Raw genomic sequence first — 20,108 nt, 5'->3', positions numbered from 1 at the left:
AATTAAAACAAGGGCAAAGGACCTGAACAGACGCTTCTCCAAAGAAGACACCCAGACGGCCAACAGACACATGAGAAGATGCTCAGGGAAATGCCAGTCAAAACCACAACGAGATGTTACCTCCCACCCGTCAGAATGGACACGATCAAAAGACACAGATGAGAGATACCCAGTGTTGTCGAGGATGCGGGGGAAAGGAACCCTCATGCTCTGCTGCTGGGATTGTAAATGGGTGCAGCCATTTATAGGATGGAGGGTCCTCAAAAAATGAAACACCCAACGACCATATGGCCCAGCAATCCCGTTCTGGGGAAAATGAAAACATTAATTCAAAGAGATATCCGCTCCCCAAGTTCACTGCAGCATTATTTATAGTAGCGAAGTCATGTCTACGGATGGAGGGATGGATAGAGACATCGTGGTGCACGTGTGCACGATGGAATATCATTCAGCCATGAAAACCGAGGGAACCCTACCACCCGTGACAACATGATGCCTTCATCTCACTAAGTGAGATAAGCCAGACGGAGAAAGGCAAACACTGCAGGATCTCACTGATACGTGGGATCTCAAACAAAACAACAAACAAACTCAGGAAAAAAGATCAGACGTGTGGTTATAGGGGGGTGGGAGAGCTGGAGGGGGGTGGTCAGAGGGTTCAAACCCCACATGTAAGGGAAGGAAGCACCGGGGGTGTCTCGTAGCCGACCCCACTGTGGGACTTGGAGGGATGGCAAAATCCTGAGTTCTCGCCACATGGAGACAAGGGCTTTATGTCTTTGTGTCGTATCTGTAGGAGCAACTGGATGCTAGCGGAGCCTCCCGTCCTTCACAGCAGACATCAGCGAAACCATCACGCTGCCCACCTCAACCTCGCACCGTGATGGGTCTCAACGATTTCTCCATCAAAGTGGGGAAAAAACCTTTTTCACTGAGGCAACAGTTCCCTCAGCCCAAGTGATCTTGAGGTGACCTGGGAAAGACTATCTGAGAGGCACCTTCCCTCCAGGAAAAGCTGTGGGACAACCTGCCACCCAGGAGGGACGCAAGGCGGAGGGCTGGAGACAGAAAGGGCAGTCTTCCACGGGGCCTCGCCTGCTGGGCCGAGCACTCTGAGCGGACACAGTAGCCCGGACTCCGAGGCCTCAAGACGGGCTGAGCTGCCCGCGGCCATGGCAGGCCCAGACCTCTGCTCCCTCCTCTCCACAGCTGTTCTATCCAGATCCTGTGTCACTTTGGCTTTGAAATGATTCATGTGTTTTCCTGTCTTCCTCGCACGCCCACTAGATTGGTGGGGATTCGGCATCTTTGTGCCCAGCAGAAAGGTGACCCTACAAATCCACCGGAGGACTGGTATTTGGCTTCTAAGTGGGGTCCGCATCACGTCCTGCACCGACAAAGGCCGCTCCCACAACAGACCGCCCTCCCCAGCGGCTGGTGTGCAAACGTACCTTCAATCCTAGTCTTGAAGTGGGGGTACCTGTTGAGAATGTCCACCTGCTTCCTCCAGTCAAAGTCATTCCGCCAGTAGGAAAGGACTTTCTTCAGGTACGTGGAGTTGAAGCCAAAATGGAAACGCGCGTCCTCCAAAGGCGGGGTCAAACGGACCCTGTCAATCCTCCGGTGTAAGTCCTGGAGCAAAACACAGGAGCCGGGGAGAGACAGGAGTTGGGGGCAGAGCACAAAGCAGGTTTGTTTCCAGAAGACAGAGTGCAGCTGGCCGCCACAAGATAGCGTGAGCGGTCGAGGCAAAGCGGTCTCCCATCCCGCTGGAGGACGGGAGGTCATCGGTCTGCAGATGTACGTCCCGGCCAGTCAGGTTGACCCCAGGAGAAATCTCCTTGTTTCCCACAACAGTGGCTGTTCCTAAAGCCTATGTCATTCACGTGTTAAACAATTAATATATTAGGGAGAGAGAGAGAGCGCCTCAGTTGATAAGGGGGTGAGGGGCAGAGGGAGAGAGAAACTCCAGACTCCCTGCTAAACGCGGAGCCGGACACAGGGCTCGATCCCAGGACCCCCAGATCGTGACTTGAGCTGAAACCAAGAGTTGGCCACTGAGCCGACTGAGCCCCCCCAAGGCGCCCCTATGTTCTTCACCTTTGACTTCAGTATTTTTTTTTTTTTTTACTTCACTCTTCCCTATTTTTAACCATACGAACGATACCCATCTTTCATTTATCTAGGCTTACGCAGGGACCAGCAAACCTTTTTTGGTCAGAGGCCAGCCAGTAACTATTTTAGGCTTTTTTTTTTAAGGGTTTTTTTGTTTGTTTGTTTGTTTTTTAAGATTTTATTTATTTGTCATAGAGAAAGAAGCAAGAGCAAGCACAGGCAGACAGAGTGGCAGGCAGAGGTAGAGGGAGAAGCAGGCTCCCCGCCAAGCAAGGAGCCCGATGTGGGACTCAATCCCAGGACGCTGGGATCATGACCTGAACTGAAGGCAGCCGCTTAACAAACTGAGCCACCCAGGCGTCCCTATTTTAGGCTTTTGAAGCTGCCCCTGGTCCACTCTGTCCTTGCAGCATGGAAGCAGGCAAGTCGCGGACGAGCGGACACGGCCGTGTTTCGGTAAAACTTTATTTACAGACATGGAATCCCTCATGCCATGTGATTTCCACATGTCTCGAGACAGTGTTCTTTTTTGGGTGGTTTTTCTGCTATTTGGAGACACATAAAAGCTATCCGGATCAGCAGGCGGCAGGACAGAGTTGTCCCACGGCTGCGGTCTGCAGACTCGGAGACTCAGCACTGGGAAACACTGTAACTCCGCTGGGATCAAGGCACAGACCAGGAAGCCTGCTGGGCCAGCATCGGGCTAGGACATTGTCCGACTCGGCTCAGGGGGCCTCCCAACCGTTGCCTTCTCGGTCAGTGTCCCGAGCTCTCCAGCACCCAGGTTTCAGATGTCTTAGCTCTGGGTCTGAGAACCCACGAGAGGAGTGACCCTCGGGGCCCTGCCTCTGTCCTGAACAGCAAGGCATTGGCGGTCCCCCCCAAGGAGCCTCAGCCTGCTTTCTCTTGGGTGTAGCCCAGTTTCTGCTTTTCACTGAAATCTTACTTTTTATTGGCACTTCATACGGCATGTACCCTTAGTAAACCCTCAGTTCCTTTCCCTGTGTGCCCACTTCTTCTCTAGATTATGGGACTGGGAGTGAATGGCGGGCAGGACTTCTCCCTTCTCTGGAAGCCCAGCACCATACCTGCATACAGCAGGTGCTCCAATATGCACAGAATGAAAGCAAGAATGGGCAGGGTTGCCCTGGGTCCCACTCACCCTCCTGGGCCAGCAGCCCACCCCACCTGGCACCCCAGACTCCAGCGTGTGGGAGAGGGATGCACACTCTGGGGTTGGACGGACCTGAGCCCAAATCCTGCTTATCATCTCGGTCACCTGGAGCCCATTGCTTTGTCCAAGCTCCAATTCCCTATGTGTCCATAGAGGGGACAACAGTCTTCAGCCTACAGGGTCACCGCGGGGACTGCACATGACCACGAGCCTCTGCCCCCCAAGCAGGCATATAATAAATGCTGACCCTGACAGCATCTGACATCACCGCAGCCTTGCTTCTTCTCACTCAGGATCTCTGCCCGAGCCCCGGTGAGAACCTGCTGGCCTTCTCCTGTCAGCTCACTCCCAGGGCTTCCCCCGGTGCAAAGGAGGAGGAAGCAGCTGCTTTCCCTTTCCTTGGATGCACGTGCCGGGGACAGTTGTCACCACCCCCTCACCTGGGCGTGGCTGGAACTTGGGCAGGGGATGGAGGTCCTGCCGGAGGAGGGAGGAGTAGAGGGGACGGGTGAGCAGAGGGGGCAGGTTGGACATGTCTCTCTGGGCACCTGCCCAGTGGGGGGAAAGTGGCGGGAAACCTGCTCCCTGGCCCGTCCCCGCCGCGGGGGAGCCCCAGCAGGGGCCTCGCTGTCCTCCCCCCTGCTCAGCCCCGCCTGCAGAAGCTGCCTTACCTGGATCTCCTCCTCGGAGGTCTCTACCTTGAAAGGGCGGATGCTGCTATCCTCCGCGGCTGCGGGCCTTGCCCCGGGCCCCCACCACCCATCTTCAAGAGGCAACGTTTCCTCCTTGTCCCGGGAGACAAACCAGTAGATGACAAAGCCCAGCACGGAGGTGAGGAGAATCTCCAGCCACATGATTCCTGCAAGAGCCAGGAGTGTCCGTCAGCCGCCTCGACCCCCGGCCACGCCTCGACCCCCTGCTGGAGACCCCGAGTCCCCACCTGGTCTCCCACTGCACCCTAGACATCAGGTACTTTTTTTTAAGGTAAGCACCACACCCAGCACGGAGCCCAGTGTGGGGCTCGAACTCACGACCCTGAGCTCAAGCTCTGAGCTGAGATGGAGTCAGACCCTCACCAATCCCCCAGATGCCCCAGACCTCATGTACTTCTGACCTAAAAAAAAAAGAATATAAGCACAGGGAAGTACTGAATACCAAGAAAAAAAAAAAGACAAGCCTCATCTGTAAGCTCATCTACTGAGCTATGAAATTCATTCTTAGAATTGGAAAAATATGGATGCAGGGCGGCTTCTCCACAGCCCCCAGGTGTGGGGGCTGCCCTTCCATGGCCTCGTGGTTCTCTGGTTCTCCAATGGGCCTTCGGCTCTGGAAGCTTCTCTCCACCCTAGTGAGTGCCCCCCTCCCCACTGCCCCACGCAGTGCTGGGCTCCGGAGGCTCCACCCCTTGCGGTCTCCGGTCCCCATGGGTGCAGGGACCAGCATGGGGGCTTGGTGGGATGGGGGAGTGTTATGAGGCCATACATCTCAGCTGTAATTTTAAAACCTCTTTAGAAGGTAGGATTCATGGGGTGCCGGGGTGGCTCAGTGGCTTGGGCCTCTGCCTTCGACTCGGGTCATGATCTCAGGGTCCTGGGATGGAGCCTTGCATTGGGCTCTCTGCTCAGCAGGGGGCCTGCCTCTCTGCCTACTTGTGATCTCTGTTGGTCAAATAAATAAAATTAAAAAAAGAGAAGAAGATAGCATTCACAAGCTGTACAATTCGCCCATCTCAAGTGTAGGATCTGGTGATTTCTAGTTGGCCAGAGCCACAATTTTAGAGCATTTCCATCAGCCCTAGGCAACCACAATTCCGCTTTCTGTCTCTATAGACCTGCCTGTTCTTAGGACAACCTGAGAAGCTGTCCAAGTCCTCTTTGCTGAAGGACCTGCTGGGGCCAGGCCGAGGCCCTGGGGTTGGCTCCCACCCCACTGAGCTGGGCCACCGAGGGCTTATCCTTGAAATCCTGGTCCACGGGCATCCAGAAATCGCTCAGCCTTCCTGCCCTTCCCTCAGCACTGCAGAGATCAAATGCCCTTTGCTGTCCCCATCCTACTGACGTAGGGGACAGGTGTGTGCCCCTCCCTGCCCCCCAACTCCGGCCGATGCCTTCTCGCTTCTGGGGGCTCATGGTCTGGGCAGGTGACAGGCAGTGTTGGGGAGGGCTTTCCTCTGGGGGAGTGACTCCGTATCATTTAGCTCATCTAATTATCGTAATAGTCCCATCTTGCAGTTGAGGAAATGAAGGCTGAGCAGTGTGTCCAAGCCCCAAGAGCCCGTAAACGGGGGAGGCAGGTTCCCAAGCTGCACTGACATGCACCCCAGACCACCTCTACTCCCTGTGCTTGGTTACTCAGGGAAGATTTCTCTGCACGATGGAACTGTGGGCCTCTCGAAGGCAGGGAATATGTCCTTTTCGGCTCTAAATCCCCTCTATTTCCCTCTAAGGTGGCAGGGGGCTGTGGACAGCACCATCCCAACTGTAAAGGATAAACCAGAATCTTGCAAGAGAACTGCCTACAGTCTCTCTGGAAAAGGGGCAGAATCTACTAGAACTGGACCTTGACAAAGTCTGTGATTCAGCAAATCACCCCTAGATACAGACCCAACCTAAATGCAGCCCAGCCGGGGAAGAGATGTGGAGAGCAAGGGCTCAGGCAGGTGCACGACACAGCTCGGGGTGCGCTGGGTCACTGCTGCAGGGACGCTCTGTTAGGAGCCTGGTGCGGCCATAGTCATGGTCCCTGAGCCTGCAGGCTGCCCCTCGAGTGTGGGAACCCACCCGGGCTCTGACTCTTTACTCAGCAAGACCTGCTGATTTGGAAGTCACAGATGGCCTAATTCCTGGAAGTGGGAGTGCGCTGGGGAGGTGACACACCATCTCCCAGGCCCACCACACTCCAAGTAACACACAAAGCCCTTGTGGGTCTGCGGAGACCCGGTCTGGCCTTCCCGGAGAACCCCCATTCCATGGGATTCCCCCCCAAAAGAAAAACTGGGACTACCTTGACTTAAGAACTGGAACATCTCGGGGTTTACAAAAAGGGAGCTTCTCCTGTTTCTGGTAGCTGAAATCCTGAGTGACCAAAGCACTCTGAGCATCTGTGGCCTTGTAACCTGGGGGAAACCAGGCCTGGCTCAAAGCAGGTGCTCTGGCCCCGTGTGTTCCTTCCCCTGAATTCCTTCCTATTGGTGCAATCTTCAGGCTGGCAGAGCCCCTGGGAGATTCCCACATGCCAGAGCCATGCACAGGAAACTGCCGTTGGGGAGTGTCTGCTCCCCAAGGACATGGCTTGGGAGGATGGAGGCAGCACGAGGGAGGGGACCTCTGGCTGTCTGCAACCCGCAACCCCCGGCCCGGGGCAGGTGCCGTTCTTTGTTTCCATCTGTCCTGAGAGGCTGCAATTCTCACCCCCAGGGACAGATCTCTGTCTCTTTGGCCATCACGTCCTCAGGGAGAGCTCTTGCATGGGGCCCGCTCCTGCCAGTGGAGAAAACACTCTGCCTCGCTCAAAACACCAGCGTTCAGGAGCCACCGTTTAGACGTCACAAGTCTCAGGATCTAGAAGGAGCACGACAGCTTCATGGGGCGGGCTCCTGACGCCCGAGCTTGGGAGGCACGCTCTGAAAGCTCCAAATCCATATTCGACCCGATTCCGTCGCTTTGTGTTGGTTGTAATGCATTTTCCCAGAACCCAGACCTGACGCTCTGCTGGGAGGGTGGGGGGGGAGGTCAGAGGGGAAGAAGTCTTTCCCAGTGGAAACATTTTTTCCTCAGAGTACCCTTCCTAAAACAGTGATTAGCTTGCCTCATAAGGAAAATGTAGTTTTTCTTGTAAACCAGCCTGATTTCTTTCTTTTTTAGCACAGTAACTGGAGGACAATGGTCATGTGAGATCGTGCTCAAAGGGACCTTGACGACTTGGGTAAGAAACAAGATCATATGGAGTTTAATTCCCAAATTCTTCTCTGAGGTCAAGCTCTGAACACATACTTATGCAACTTGGGGAAAAAAATCAATCATTGGGGCGCCTGGGTAGCTCCATGGGTTGAGCGCTGCCTTTAGCTCAGGTCATGATCCCAGAGTTCTGGGATCGAGTCCTGCATCAGTCTCCCTCTGCCCCACTTGTGCTCTCTCTCTGCCTCACTCTCAGATAAATAAATAAATAAAATCTTAAAAAAAAAATCAGGGTCAGTTTGCAATCAAGAAGCTAATTGGGCAATACGGTAACCTTAGGACTGCAGGTAAAGTACTTGAAAGGGACAAGGAAAGCCCATGGGGCTGTGAACTCGTTTTCTCCTGCCTACCTGGGTCTGACTTACAAAGCCAACTCTTAGATACACGAGGTCAAATAAAGGAGGCGCTTCCATCTCCTGCACGCATGGGTAAAATGGACATCCTTCTAAGAATTGAACTGAAGTCATCTTTCTGTTATGCTTGGGGCAGAAACCCAAGTATTAAAAACAGACGATTCGTTTAAGGACTGAGACTAAAAGCTCAACTCTTTTCTTGTAACTTGAATTTGGTCTGTAATGGACCAGGAAGTCATTCATTCTTTTAAAGTAAATAAGGGATTTGGATTGGTGCCTTGGAAGAGTCTTCTTGGACCACAGATGAGCTCAGCAGACACCATGGGTGCTGGGAGTTTTGAAGGTTACCCGGGAGTTCACGAGACAAAGTAGGAAAGTGCACGTGCGGGCGAGGAACGCCGAGATATACATCTGTGCCCACCGTAGGCACTGACAGTTGCAAGCTTCAGGTTGCAGTCTTTCTAGTTCTGTCTGTTCCAGCTGTTCCTACCTAGCCTCCTGGAAACCGCAGCTTCTTCATGACGATGCCACGAGTATTAATGCAGAAGTCTGGATTGCCGTTCAGATGCCCCTTCTGGAAATCCTAAGCCAGGACTTGGGAGCAAGGTGAGGAAATGTGCCTGGGGAGGTGGGCGCATTGTGGCTGTGGGAGAAAAAGGCGGCCTGGCCGGGTTACTGAAACCTCAGCGCCCTGCCCCCGCTGCCTGGAGGGAGTTGGGCACTCAGCAAACGTGCCCCCCCCTTCTGCTTCCTTCCTTCTTGGAATTTTGCTTCTCATTGGCAAAGCCCAGCTGAACACTGCATTTCCTGGCCCTCCCTGCAGCTCTGTCTGATGGAGCGATGAGGTGCTGACAAAGAGCCATAAGTGTGTTTGGGAAAGAGCCACTGTGGCCTGGACAGTACTCGGTATAAATTAGGAAAAGACACCTGTCCTTTAAAATGAGATAAGAAAATTAACCTAGTGTATTGTTTGGTCCTAAGACGCCTCACTGTCATCTCCCAGAAAGCACTTGTAAATACATATGCAAATCCACGCTGCCGACGGTGTGCATGGCATCCTCTCGGGTTGCACACCTGAGCAAGGGTGCATGGGTCCTACACGGGTGTGGCAGACTGTGTAAAGAGCGCTGCCTCAGCTGGGAAGTGTGTACCTATTGCCCTTCCCCTTCCTCCTTCATGCTTCCAGGGATACAGATGTGATGCTTGGACTCTGGTAGCCATTTTGGGTCGTGAGGTCATCTTGAAGAGAGAGGCTAGCGCTAGGATGATGATGGCAATGATGGGTTCTCCCTGATTGTGGCACTAGCAGCCCAGTTTTCTGGATGACTTATTCCAAACTTCCTTCATGTGACAGGGAAACAAACTTCTATATTGTTTGAGCCACTCTCCTTTTGAGCGTTGTATTATAGAAAGCCTAACATCATCCTCACTAATTGAAAAAGTCAGGGAGAAAACAAAATATATCCAATCCCCCTGCCCCTGTGGACATTCTCAACAACAAATGCTCAGTCTTCGAAAGGTTCAATGCTGCATTCGTGTTCCATGGCTGAGATGTATCTGATGAATAAACATCGTCCCGGAAACAATTTGAATGTCCATTGGCTGGGGACGGAAGTAAGCTGTCATGGACTCATCAAATGAATTTAGGGACGGGACGGCTGGCCCAAATGTGCCCCTTCAGCATGGTGATGAGTTTAAATAAAAGTCACTTAGGAAGCAGCCGGTGTGAGGACCCTCAGACCCTCCTGTTCACCCCTGAAAGCAGGAAACAAACCTCCCAAATGAAAAATACCCTTCCTGGGGCGCCTGGGTGGCTCAGTGGGTTAAAGCCTCTGCTTTCGGCTCAGGTCATGGTCTCAGGGTCCTGGGATCGAGCCCCGCATCGGGCTTTCTGCTCAGCAGGGAGCCTGCTTCCTCCTCTCTCTCTCTCTGCCTGCCTCTCTGCCTACTTGTGATCTGTCTGTCAAATAAATAAATAAAATCTTTAAAAAAAAAAAAAAAAGAAAAAAAAGAAAAATACCCTTCCTGTGTTAAGAAGTAAAAACACACCCTTGTCACTGGAGATGGGGACTTGAGAGTCGAGAAAGCGGTACACACAGGCTAATCTACTTGCCGTGTCTAAATTCCAATTAGAATTCCCCACAGATTGAGGCTTGCAGACACCTGTTTTCTATATCCTGTTAATTCATCATGTGTTGATTGTCTCTTTGTCTTGAAAGTATAAAAACTGTCTGCCTTGGTCATTTCTTCAGGCCCCAATTTCTCTACTGGACCTCCATGCACAGGTCATAAAACTTTGAGGTTTTTCTTCTGGTTAATCTGTCTCGTGTGAATTGAATTCTTGGTCCAGCTGAAGACCCTGAGGGTAGATGAAGAGCTTCTTCTTCCTTATGCTGCACAGAAGGTCAATTATCTGTGGCTCCGGAAAGATCTCCCTGATGAACAGTTAAGTGAGAACAGAAGAGCATGGCCAACAGTGCCACCCACATGGACCAAAGGACACAATGCCCTATGGACAGTCTGGGACTTCACCCGGATGCTGGCAACAGCGACCGCCCCAAAGAGGGAACGATCTTTTTTTATTCTTTTCAAAGATTTTATTTATTTATTTATTTGAGAGAGGGGGGCCATGCAAGCAGGGCGGGGAGCGAGGGAGAGAGGGGATCTCCAGCAGGCTCCACGCTGAGCATGGAGCCCAGTGCGGGGCTCGATCTCATGACCCTGAGATCAGCAGTTGAGTCCGATGCTCAACCAACTCAGCCACTATGCGCCCCACGAGGAAAAGTCTTGTGCTCAATAAGCTTTTGTACTTTGAAAAAAAAATCACCTTTACCAAATGCATGTACTGTCCTCTCAAAAACAACATTATCGTACATTTTTTAAACCACAAAAACCCGTAAGGAGGACAACAGTCCTCCCTGTGACTCAGCGTCAACAGCTGAGTCAGATGCCCGCTCTGGGCCAGAGGCACTCAGAACCTAGTCACGCAGCTATGGCAGGGATCCTGTTCGGTGACTTCCTGGGGGCTGAGACCCCATTGGGATAAAGGACAATCTGGAAGTCCAGAGGCCTCTGCAGGCCACGGGCCTGGTGGAAATGTGAAACAGATGGTTTAATGAGGCTGGCCAGGTTGCCAGGGGTCCTGTGCCCAAAGGGGGCCATCCCTTCCAGGCGCCGGGCTCCTGCTGCCTCCTGCAGGGGCGACAGACACGTATGTGGTTCTGAGCTAGATCCCAGCATCCACCTGCCAATGTAGTGGCTCCCAAATATCTTGGACCCTCTGCGGGGGCATCTGCAACAGCACAGTGATCTCATCCCCCTAGGCCTCTGTCTCCTTCTGGGGCTCCTACTCACTGTGGGGGGCACTAGGCACCTTCTGCATGCCACCCCCAAGGCCCATGCCATGACCTTGAACCCCCTCCGGCGTTCCACCCACATGGATGGAACCTGTTGGCAGGTTCTAGCAGCTCCATCTCCAAGATGGCCTGGAAGCCACCTCTGCCACTATCTGCCCTGGACCAAAGTGAAGCCCCAGTCCAGTCCCCTCCCACAGCGTCTGCAGCCAGAGGGACCTTCTGTAAATCCAAATCTGCTCATGTCCCTTCCCTTGGTTCAACCCTCGAATAGCTTTCCGCTGCTCTTGGAACAGAGGGACACCGGCTCAGCCTTCAAGACCCCTGTGGTCAGAGCGGCGCATCTCTCCCTTCCTTGCCCTCTCTGGGCCCAACCCCCACCTCAGACCCAGGGCATCCCAGGCTCTCTTTGAGAACAGAGGCCGAGGGGCCCAGCTCTGCCTCCCCGGGAGGACTCCGCCCTCTGCCCCATGGCGCTGAGGGTTTCCTGACTGTGACTCACATTCACATGAGAGGGAGAACCTCAGCTCCTTCTGGGGGAAGTCATCTCGACAGAAAACTCTGGGGCAGAGGCTGTGAGGGGGGACACGGTGGCACCACAGTCTGCTGTGACGCCAGGCCAGACAGAAAGGTGGGGCTCAGGGTTCTGTGCTCTCCCCCAGGCCCGGGCCCCTCGCCCCCACCCCCCCAAGTCTCACCACGCCTCTCTGGAGGAAGCCAGAAGGAACATCCCTGTGGAAAGGAAAAACAGATGGCTTCCCTTCCATTCCAGGGCTGGCCGTGAAGAATGGGAATGTTCCTGCCGCCAATGCACTGCTCACAGCCACTGCCCCAGCAAAGGGGCTTCCCGAAATTCCCAGAAAGTCCCAGGCCCTGCTCGCTGGGGCTGAGATCACCCTGGGGGGTGGATGGCCAGGGACGGAGCAGGAAAGCCTGGCGGGGAGGATACCCTGGCCAGCCACACAGCCTCTGCCTCCACAGACATTTCTCCCCGGACCCCACTGGCCAGCAGGGCCTCAGGATGAGTGAGGCCCGGGACAGCTGCCAAGCAACACGCCCTGCACCCCTGCCCCAGAGCCAGGCCTTGTTTTCCGCCCAGAAGGCCTGGAGCAAAGCCTGGAAGAGCAGCCTGGAACCAGCACCCAGGGGAAAAGAAAACATCGTTTACAGGCAAAAACAAAGCAGAATGCAAGGGCGGGGTGCAGGCTTTGTGGGGGAAGCCCTGCTCTGGGACTGCATGGGGGCACATCGCCACTGGACACAGAGTGTGTGTCCCCACCCCCAAACTGACTCTCTGTTCATGCCTCTGCGCAGACAGACAGAACACGACTTGTTTTGTGCGGCAGCTGGATGGCATGCTCTTGGCGCCAGGAGCCTGCAGGCCGGTGGTCAGGCGCTGGCTGCCGGCCTCCAGTCCTGGCCCTGCTGCCCACCAGCCATGCTACTTCAGGCCAGTGACCCCCGCTCTCCAGGCCTCACTGGACTGGGGGGTTCAAAGAGTCACTTCGGGTAAAGGGGCGATGCAACCACCCAGGGATTCGCTTTGGATTTTAAGTCCCCAGAACACGACAGGTCAAGGAGAGGGACCCCAACCCATGTCCTAATCCAGCACTTTCCCTGTGGAAGTGCTACCCCGACCAAGATGGGGAGCTGAGGAGTGGACCTCAGAGGAGGGAAGGCAGAACGTGTGGGGCACCCAGGCCCCGCCGCAGTGGGAGAAGGGAGGACCCCTGGCAGGGCTGGCTGACCCCCAGCACCTCTGGAGGGGGCCCAGGGACCTGCAGACCTGGCTGCTGAGCTAAGGGCTCCCCACAGACCCGTCGACACAGGCCTGAAGGTGGGTAGTGCGGCGGCAGGGTGGGGGGCATGCTGGGATCAGTGTGTTGGTGGCCGGTGTCACCCGAGGCCCCACTCCACTCCTGGCTGCCCTAGGACACCAGGCCAGTTTTCCACTGGTCTTACGTTACAAGAGAAACGCCCCGAGCAGAGCACAGTTTGCTGTCTCTGAGGAAGAAGCGATTTACCTGGTGTGCGATTTCAACACTTGGCATCTCTACCTGAGTAGAGAAGAGCCCCATCCCGGAGGATCAAGGAGTGGGCCATGCATGCTGAAATGCTGTCAGTCACGTACCTGAGCTCCTTCCCCTCTGTCCCCGGGTCAGCCAGCCCTCAACAATGTGCTCCCTGGTCTGGAAGCTTCCTCAATGGTATGTAAGCTGATAGCACTGTTGGCCAGGCCTCGCTGAGTAACCTAAGCTGCTTTCTCCTCTGGAATGTGGTCAGCACCCCCTCATGGAGGGGCCCTAAGGACGAGAGTCAGGGTGTCCAGGAATGTTCTGGGCTGTTGGTATCTTGGTGGGGGTCAGTTTGCTAGCGGCTAGCGGCAATGTCTGGGTAGCATAAAGGAACAAAAAGTTGCAAAAGGCTAAAAATACTTCTGGAGTTCAGGGGAAGGTCCTGGTGGACAAAGCAGCCTCTGAGGGAGGGAGGAAGGTGCGGACCCGGGTGAGGACATGGCCACCTCCCGCTCTCCCCCGGGGTGGGGCAGGTGGGCCTGCCCATTCCTGTCGCCTCACAGTGACCACATGGTCCAGCAAACAGGTCCTGCCACAGGCAAACAAAAAACCCGGGAAAGCTGAAAAGTACATCCACTTTCCCTGAAGACTTGGAAAGCGAGTTGGACTCCCTGCACACATCACTGTGTGGACCCACCAAGAAGACATCTGAATTCAGTCTATCAATCTTCTCTAAAGGTAAAGGCGGCAAAAACTCCTGTTCTCCATCCAGGGACCTTCTGTTCCTCCCACGGTCGCTCTTTATGGGTCAGCCACAGAATCTTCTGGAATGTCTCGGAGCACGTCAGAGAGGGAGGGGTGATAGCACAGCCCCACACTGGACACAGACAGTGGGGAGACCATACCAGGTGTGTGAGCCGGGCTGGGGGAAGGCCTCAGCTGGGCTTCCGAGGGTGAGGAAGAGTGCACCGTGACCTCCCTCGGGAGGGCAAACACACCTTGAGGGAAGTGAAAACCCCAGTGTGAACTTGGTTTGCTCGGAGTGTGTTTGGTCATGTAACCAAAGATGGGACTGCGCGTTCCCTCCCTGGTGAGAGGGAGGATTTCCTGCAGCACATACCGCCCCCTCCTCAGGGAACTCAGGTGGCTGGATCCTCGGCAAAGCCTGGTCCCCTCTTGGGGAACTGCTGCACCCCCAACCCTCTCCACACAGCACCCTGGGGCCCCTGCTCCAGCCCAGGAAAACCCACAGGCCGGTGGGTGGTAACTGCAGGGGGCAAGCTGGACTGGGCAGGGACACTTCTTCAATCCCGAGACCCTGCCCTCTGTCTGAGGGTTTGCCCCGCAGCCTGAGGCCACAGCTGTCACTTCACTTGCAGCTGCCCCTGTGGACTTGGCACAGGGTACCCCCCAGACCCCATCAAAACTGACTGCTCCCCAGAGACACGCTTCCTCTCCTGAAGGTCCGTTTGGACTTCTTACCCGCACAGTCATCACACACTCATGCTCTAGGGTCCCTCACATTGAACACCCCAACCCCTCCATATTATGGGTGAGGTCCAGGGCAGGGACATCACAATGGCACAGCTAGGACACGCATCTCCTCTTCTTTCAGTGCCAATTCTCCTTCTGAACTACCATGTTCCGTCAGAGGACGGAATCACCGACGATGGGGTTGAGGGCCTTCTGGAGGTAGGTTTTGGGCATGAGCTCCCAGGGGCCCTGTGAATCGCCCCCACTGCCTGCTCTCCCTGTGCGCCCTCCGGCCCTGAGTGTGGGTCCTAGGCACCAGTCCCTCAACAGCGGCCCCCAGGTCCCACTGAGGCCCTCCCCTCCTATTCTGTGCGCCTATCTGTGCTCCGCAGCTCTGCGCACCTGCACTCAAGAACAGAGTCTGAGTACCCCGTGTGTCTTCGGATCTGGGCCTGGGTCAGGAGGTTGAAGGGAAGAGTCAGGGTGCATGGGCGGGACGGGGGGCAGTTAGTAAGCCTGGGGCCTGTCAGACTCTTCTGTCCATGGCTGGGGCTCCCTGCAAGCTCCTGTGGGAGCATGGGACAGGTCCCTCTCCCCAAGCACATTTGGCCACTTTGACCAGACACCCCGCTCCTATAGGTGGGTACCAGCCAGGTGTCCCAGGCTCACGGGTATACATGGGTTGGAGCAGAAGGCACTGAGGTTCACTTTGGTTGTCCTGCTGAGCAGTTACTGTCTGTGTGTCTGTGAAGGTCTTTCCTTTCCTGGAACTGGGAGGGGGGCAGAGAAGGGAGCAGGTGGCAGAAAGTTCCAGAGTCCTCTTGCTCTCAAGCTGGGCCAGTACAGTTTACACAAGAGGTCACTCACACCAAAGGCCTTGGTGGCAGCCAGCCCCACACTCAGAACACACAGAGTTCATCTGTGCCAGGAGCGCTCCTGCCCCAGGGCCTTTGCTCTTCCCTCAACCTGGTGCACAGTCACCCTCAATGGCAATCTGCCACTCCTACCTTCTTAGTGTTATTCAGATGTCACCTCTCAACCCAGGCTTCTCTTTCACCTGACATTCCTTCCCTCTCCAGGTTTTCCCCATCTTTGAAGGTACCTTATATTTTACGAGTTTATTCCATGACCCACCTCTCCCTCTATAAACCTGCTGGCCTCCTAAGGGCATGATCCAGGAGGAGCCTCCTGCCCTGGACAGAGGGTGGTCCCTAAGCACCGCCCACACTTCCCAGGGAAACACCCCAGTCCTCATAGTCATCCTAGGTGTGGAAATTTGGTGGGGGGGTGGACTGCTGTTGAACAATCCTATAACTTTTTGCTAAGTCAGACCCAGTGGTGCTAGGCCCTGAAGGGAGCCACCACCCAGGAGAGGACAATGTTACTTTCTGGAGCTGGGAGCTCACTTGGGAATGTTTACTGTCCACGCTGCTGCACTCAGGGGAGGCCCACGCCCTCAGCCCTTACCCCAAGAGCTCATCCATCCAAGCAAAGGCGCTGGGTGGGAGGCAGAGATGTCCAATGCACAGGCCTCCCCTCTCCCCACCTACCAGGGGTGCAGGATGCAGAGCCCTCACAGAGCTGCCAGGGCTGGGACAGGGGTGTCTGGCCGGGCAGGCGGGAGGGCAAAACCATGCTCTGCGGAGCTCAAGCCTTATACCCTGGGAGGCGGGAGGGCAAGTGGGCCATGCAGCTTTAGAGAAAGAAGTCAAACAGCCCAGCGGGATTGCTGGAGCTCTGACTCCAAGCCCAGGCCTCCCCCTAGCTAGGCGGCGGGTAGGGCGGAGAGAGAGGGGCGGGAGGGGAAAACCAGGAGGCAGAAAAGCACGCTTCAACTGCGAGGTTTGGGACAGGTTTTAGGACTCCAGCGACAAACAAGAGCGTTTCACTGGGGGCGCGACGCACACTGAAAGCAATACTGTCGGGGAGTGAGAGGCTTGGGGACCCCCGCCGTCCCCCTCCCCGCCCCCGTGCGCCCGCTGGAGCTCGCTCGCAGGGCCTGCCCGGGCCTCTTCCCCGAGCCACACGCACCTGCAGCCCCAGGTTAGGGGAGGGCGGAGGGGGGAGGAGTGGGCGCGCCAAGCCCTCGGTCCTCGTGCAGCTGCGGGCCCCTGAGGGGTGAGCGAGTCACCTGCTTGCAAGTCCCACTGCCGCCCGCGCCCGCAGCCGTGCCCCTACACTCGCCCCCTTCATCCTTCGCGCCCCACACTCGCCCCCCGCAACCGCGCCCCCAGGCGGCGCCCTCGCAACCCCCTCGAGCCGCACAGCAGCCCCGCCTCGCCCCACCCCCGCAACCGGGCCCCTACACTTTCCTGGTGTCAGCCCCCTGCAACAGCGCCCCGCACCATCCTCCCCTCCTCCGCCCCCCGTAGCCGCGCCCCCAACCCGCGCTCTCGCACCCCCCCGCACGAACCCACAGCTGCGAACTCGCGCGAACCCCCGCCCGTACCCCCCGCACCCCCTTACGGTCGTCGCCTCCCAGGCCCCCAGGCTCCTGCGGCGGCGGCGGCGGCGCGCAGTCTCTCGGACCCCGGCTCTGCAGGCTCCGGCGGCCCCGCGCTGACCCCGCCCAGACTCGGCCCCCCAAGGGGCGGTCCCGGGTCGGGCCCACGGCCAGCGGAGGACTCGGTTCAGCCCCGCCCCTGTTCCGGGAGCTGCCCAGGCAGGTCGCGTCACCCGCCCCCGGCTGCGCCCTTGCTGGGGAAGAGGGCGCCTCGAAGTGCAGACTCGCAGCCGAGGCGTTTAGGGACTTGAAGTTCGGGGCAGCCCCTGGGTCGGCTGACTTCGGGGGCAGAGGCGTCCTTCCCGTTTCTTCGCTGCGGCCTCTCACTGCCGCTGCCCCTCGCATACCTGGAGGGCCAGGAGCGCGGCGCAACTTTAGAACAAATTCAGTCGTTCGGATGGAGGCAGGAACCGCTCTGAGGTCTTCCGAGCGAGGACTGGAGTCTGCGGTGCTGACCCGAAGGGGGGTGGTGGGCTCCCTGACTCGTCCCACGGGCGCTGATCGCAGACCTCCGCTCGTGGACCGCCCTGCTTCCCTCCTCGCGACCCCGCAGCGCCTCGCCTCTGCGCCCAGGAGGTGGCTGTCGCCACGCCCGGCACCCTCGGGCCTCAGCTGGCAGAGGGCCTGTCGCGGGGCGGGGGGGGGGGGGGGGGGATGCTGGGGACCGGCCCCTCACCCCGGCCCCGGGACTCTGCCTTTCGAGAAGAGGGGCTGCTTCTGGCCGGCGGATGCATCTTAGCCTCCGGGCCTTTGCTCGTACCGCAGCCCTGGACAGGATGCCTTCCTGAATGCGACGTGCAGTGCCCCTGAGCCTTCATTCGACACCCTCCTGCAAAAGCCCTCCATCACCCTGCGGTCCTGGGCATCTCCATACTCGTTCAAAATTTGTCCTCTGTTGCATCCTCCCCTCCCCCATCCTTCCTCCAATCTATCAAGCAGAACCTCTGGCCATTTCATCAAAGGACTCGATTTTGCTGTTGTTCTTAAAACGGCAGTGATGATGAAAACATTTTAAAATTCGATCCTGGTGGTGACGGCACCGCCACAACCCTGTGACTGTGCTGAAAACTACTGATTTGAACACTTTAAGAGGGTGGATTGTGTGGCATGTGAATTATACTTCCGCAAAACAGGTATTTTTGTATAAAATAACATTAGCGACATCGTAACCTCGGGGCTCACTCCTGTATGCTAACATTCTCCTCCTTGGGTACATGACCCATCCACCATTAGGATATGCAATCTAAGACAGTGCAAGATATTTCAAAGTGCAATCTGCATACAGGCGGTCCATAAATAAAAAAGCCTGATTCCGAGCCAGCAGGACAAAGTTCAGACAGTCACATTTCCACTGCTTTCTGTCAAAAGCCACCCAAAGGTCTATGAAGCAAAAGAGTGGGTATAATGCGACCTCTAGAATACATTGTGTATTTTTAAAAACCAGAACAAAGGCTGTTGCTCTGGATAAGCTTCTGGAGAGTTTCCAGGGATGTCAGGAAGGATGAAAAATAACTTGGGGGAGGGACGATTTTAAATAAAATTTGTAGATCAGTTCCTGATTCACCACCAAGGAAACAAGATTCTTTTTGTCAAAAATGCACACATGAGGAAACATCCAATACCAAATAAAGTGATATTCTAGAAACTAATGGCCTGTATCTCCAAAAATGTCAGCGTCACCAAACACAAAACAAGACTGAGAAACTGTTTCTCACTGAAGGGGGTAGCGAATCATGAAAACCTACTGTAATGCTCTATTTGGATGGGGCCCTGGGCTGGGAACAGTTTTAGAAAGGACTTATTGGGGACATCTGAGGAAGGTCTATAGATAAAACAACAGATTATAAACATTAAATATCTTGATTTTGAGAACTGAATTTCTCCTGAGTCAGTATTTATGATCTTAGAAAAATATACAGTGAAGTATTTAAGGAATAATAGAACACCAGGTCTGAAATGGTTCTATCTGTCTGTCTATGCAGGGAGAATCATAAGGGAAATGTTGCAAAATAGTAACAACTTTATACTCTTCTTGCAACTTTACTGGAAGCTTGGAACCATTCTGAAATAAAAAGCTTAAAAACTTGTGGATCCGGAGGGGCACCTGGGTTAAGCAACCGACACTTGGTTTCTGCTCAGGTCGTGATCTCAGGGCCGTGAGATAAAGACCCCCTGTGTCAGACTCCTCGCTCAGCCCGGAGTCTGCTTAGGACCCTCTCTCCCTCTGCCCCTCCCCATGTGCCCCCCCCACCCTGCAGTAAAACAAACAAAAACATTTTTTAAAAAATTGTGGATCAAACATATGCATTGATCTCAGTTACTGAAAACAACATGAACATAACTACAGAGAGATTTTTTAAAAAGCTATATATCCCATAGGGACAGAGTGAATGAGAGAAAAGGTAAGAGCAGAGGAGAGATGTCAAATTTCTGTAAGGTGGAAAGTAGGGTGATTGATTAAGCAACTAAAGCTAAAAACCTTTCTACAACCAGAACTGCAGCCCTGGCCGAACAGGACCCACAACTCACTTTTGTAAATCAAGTTTTACTGAACGAGGTTGTACTTGTTTGCATATTGTCTATGGCTATAAGAGCAGAGATGAGCAGTTACCCATAAAGCCTAAAATATTTATGATTTGGCCCTTTCCAGGAAAAGTTTGCCAACACTCACCTTATAGCTCAACAAAGTCTTAGGAGCTAAAGGCATCAGGAGCCTTTGAAGGCAGGGTTGTGGGTAGGTGTGGGGACACCCTGAGTGTCCCTGCAGGGCAAGAATGCAAGGCAAAGACTTACCCACAGGGGGCACTATTGCTTCAGGAGGAGAGTTTCAGTTTTGTAAGGTGAAAGGCGTTCTGCAGATGGATAGCGGTAATGGTTGTCCCACAACAGGAATCAACCGAGTATCACTTAAATGTACACTTGAAAATGGTCAGGGGCGCCGGGTGACTCAGTCAGTTAGGCGACTGACTCTTGGTTTCAGCTCGGGTCGTGATCTCGGGGTGGTGCGATGGAGCCCCATATGGGGTTCTGCACTCAGAGGGGGTCTGCTTGAGATTCTCTCTCTCCTGCTGCCCTTCCCCTGTGCACTCTTGCTCACTTGCGCTCTCTCTAAAATAAATAAATAAATCTTTAAAATGGCTTAGATGGCAAATTTTATGTCATATGT

The 20,108-nt window shown here is 55.0% G+C and overlaps 1 protein-coding gene across 3 annotated transcripts in view; it reads right to left on the bottom strand.

Annotated features, from left to right (window-relative positions):
- EPHX1 (epoxide hydrolase 1) overlaps positions 1-20,108 on the bottom strand; it is a 34,405-nt gene that overhangs the window by 11,072 nt on the left and 3,225 nt on the right. The window contains exons 1-3 of one of the 3 annotated variants that reach the window (XM_004761902.3): positions 16,898-17,041; positions 3,961-4,148; positions 1,452-1,632 (exon numbers count right to left, since the gene is read on the bottom strand). In XM_004761902.3, the coding sequence (XP_004761959.1) occupies positions 1,452-1,632; positions 3,961-4,143 (364 nt within the window). In that variant the 5' untranslated portion in view covers positions 4,144-4,148; positions 16,898-17,041. Of the gene's footprint in view, positions 1-1,451; positions 1,633-3,960; positions 4,149-16,897; positions 17,042-20,108 lie in introns of those variants that run through there. The other 2 variants (XM_004761901.3, XM_013061139.2) reach the window with 2 other exon arrangements.

Source organism: Mustela putorius, unplaced genomic scaffold (assembly GCF_011764305.1).
Source record: "Mustela putorius furo isolate JIRA1106 unplaced genomic scaffold, ASM1176430v1.1 tig00003942_pilon_pilon_pilon, whole genome shotgun sequence".
Taxonomy (NCBI): Eukaryota; Metazoa; Chordata; class Mammalia; order Carnivora; family Mustelidae; genus Mustela; species Mustela putorius.
Note: the sequence above shows the minus strand (reverse complement) of the source record. Positions and strands in the feature narration are given on the sequence as shown.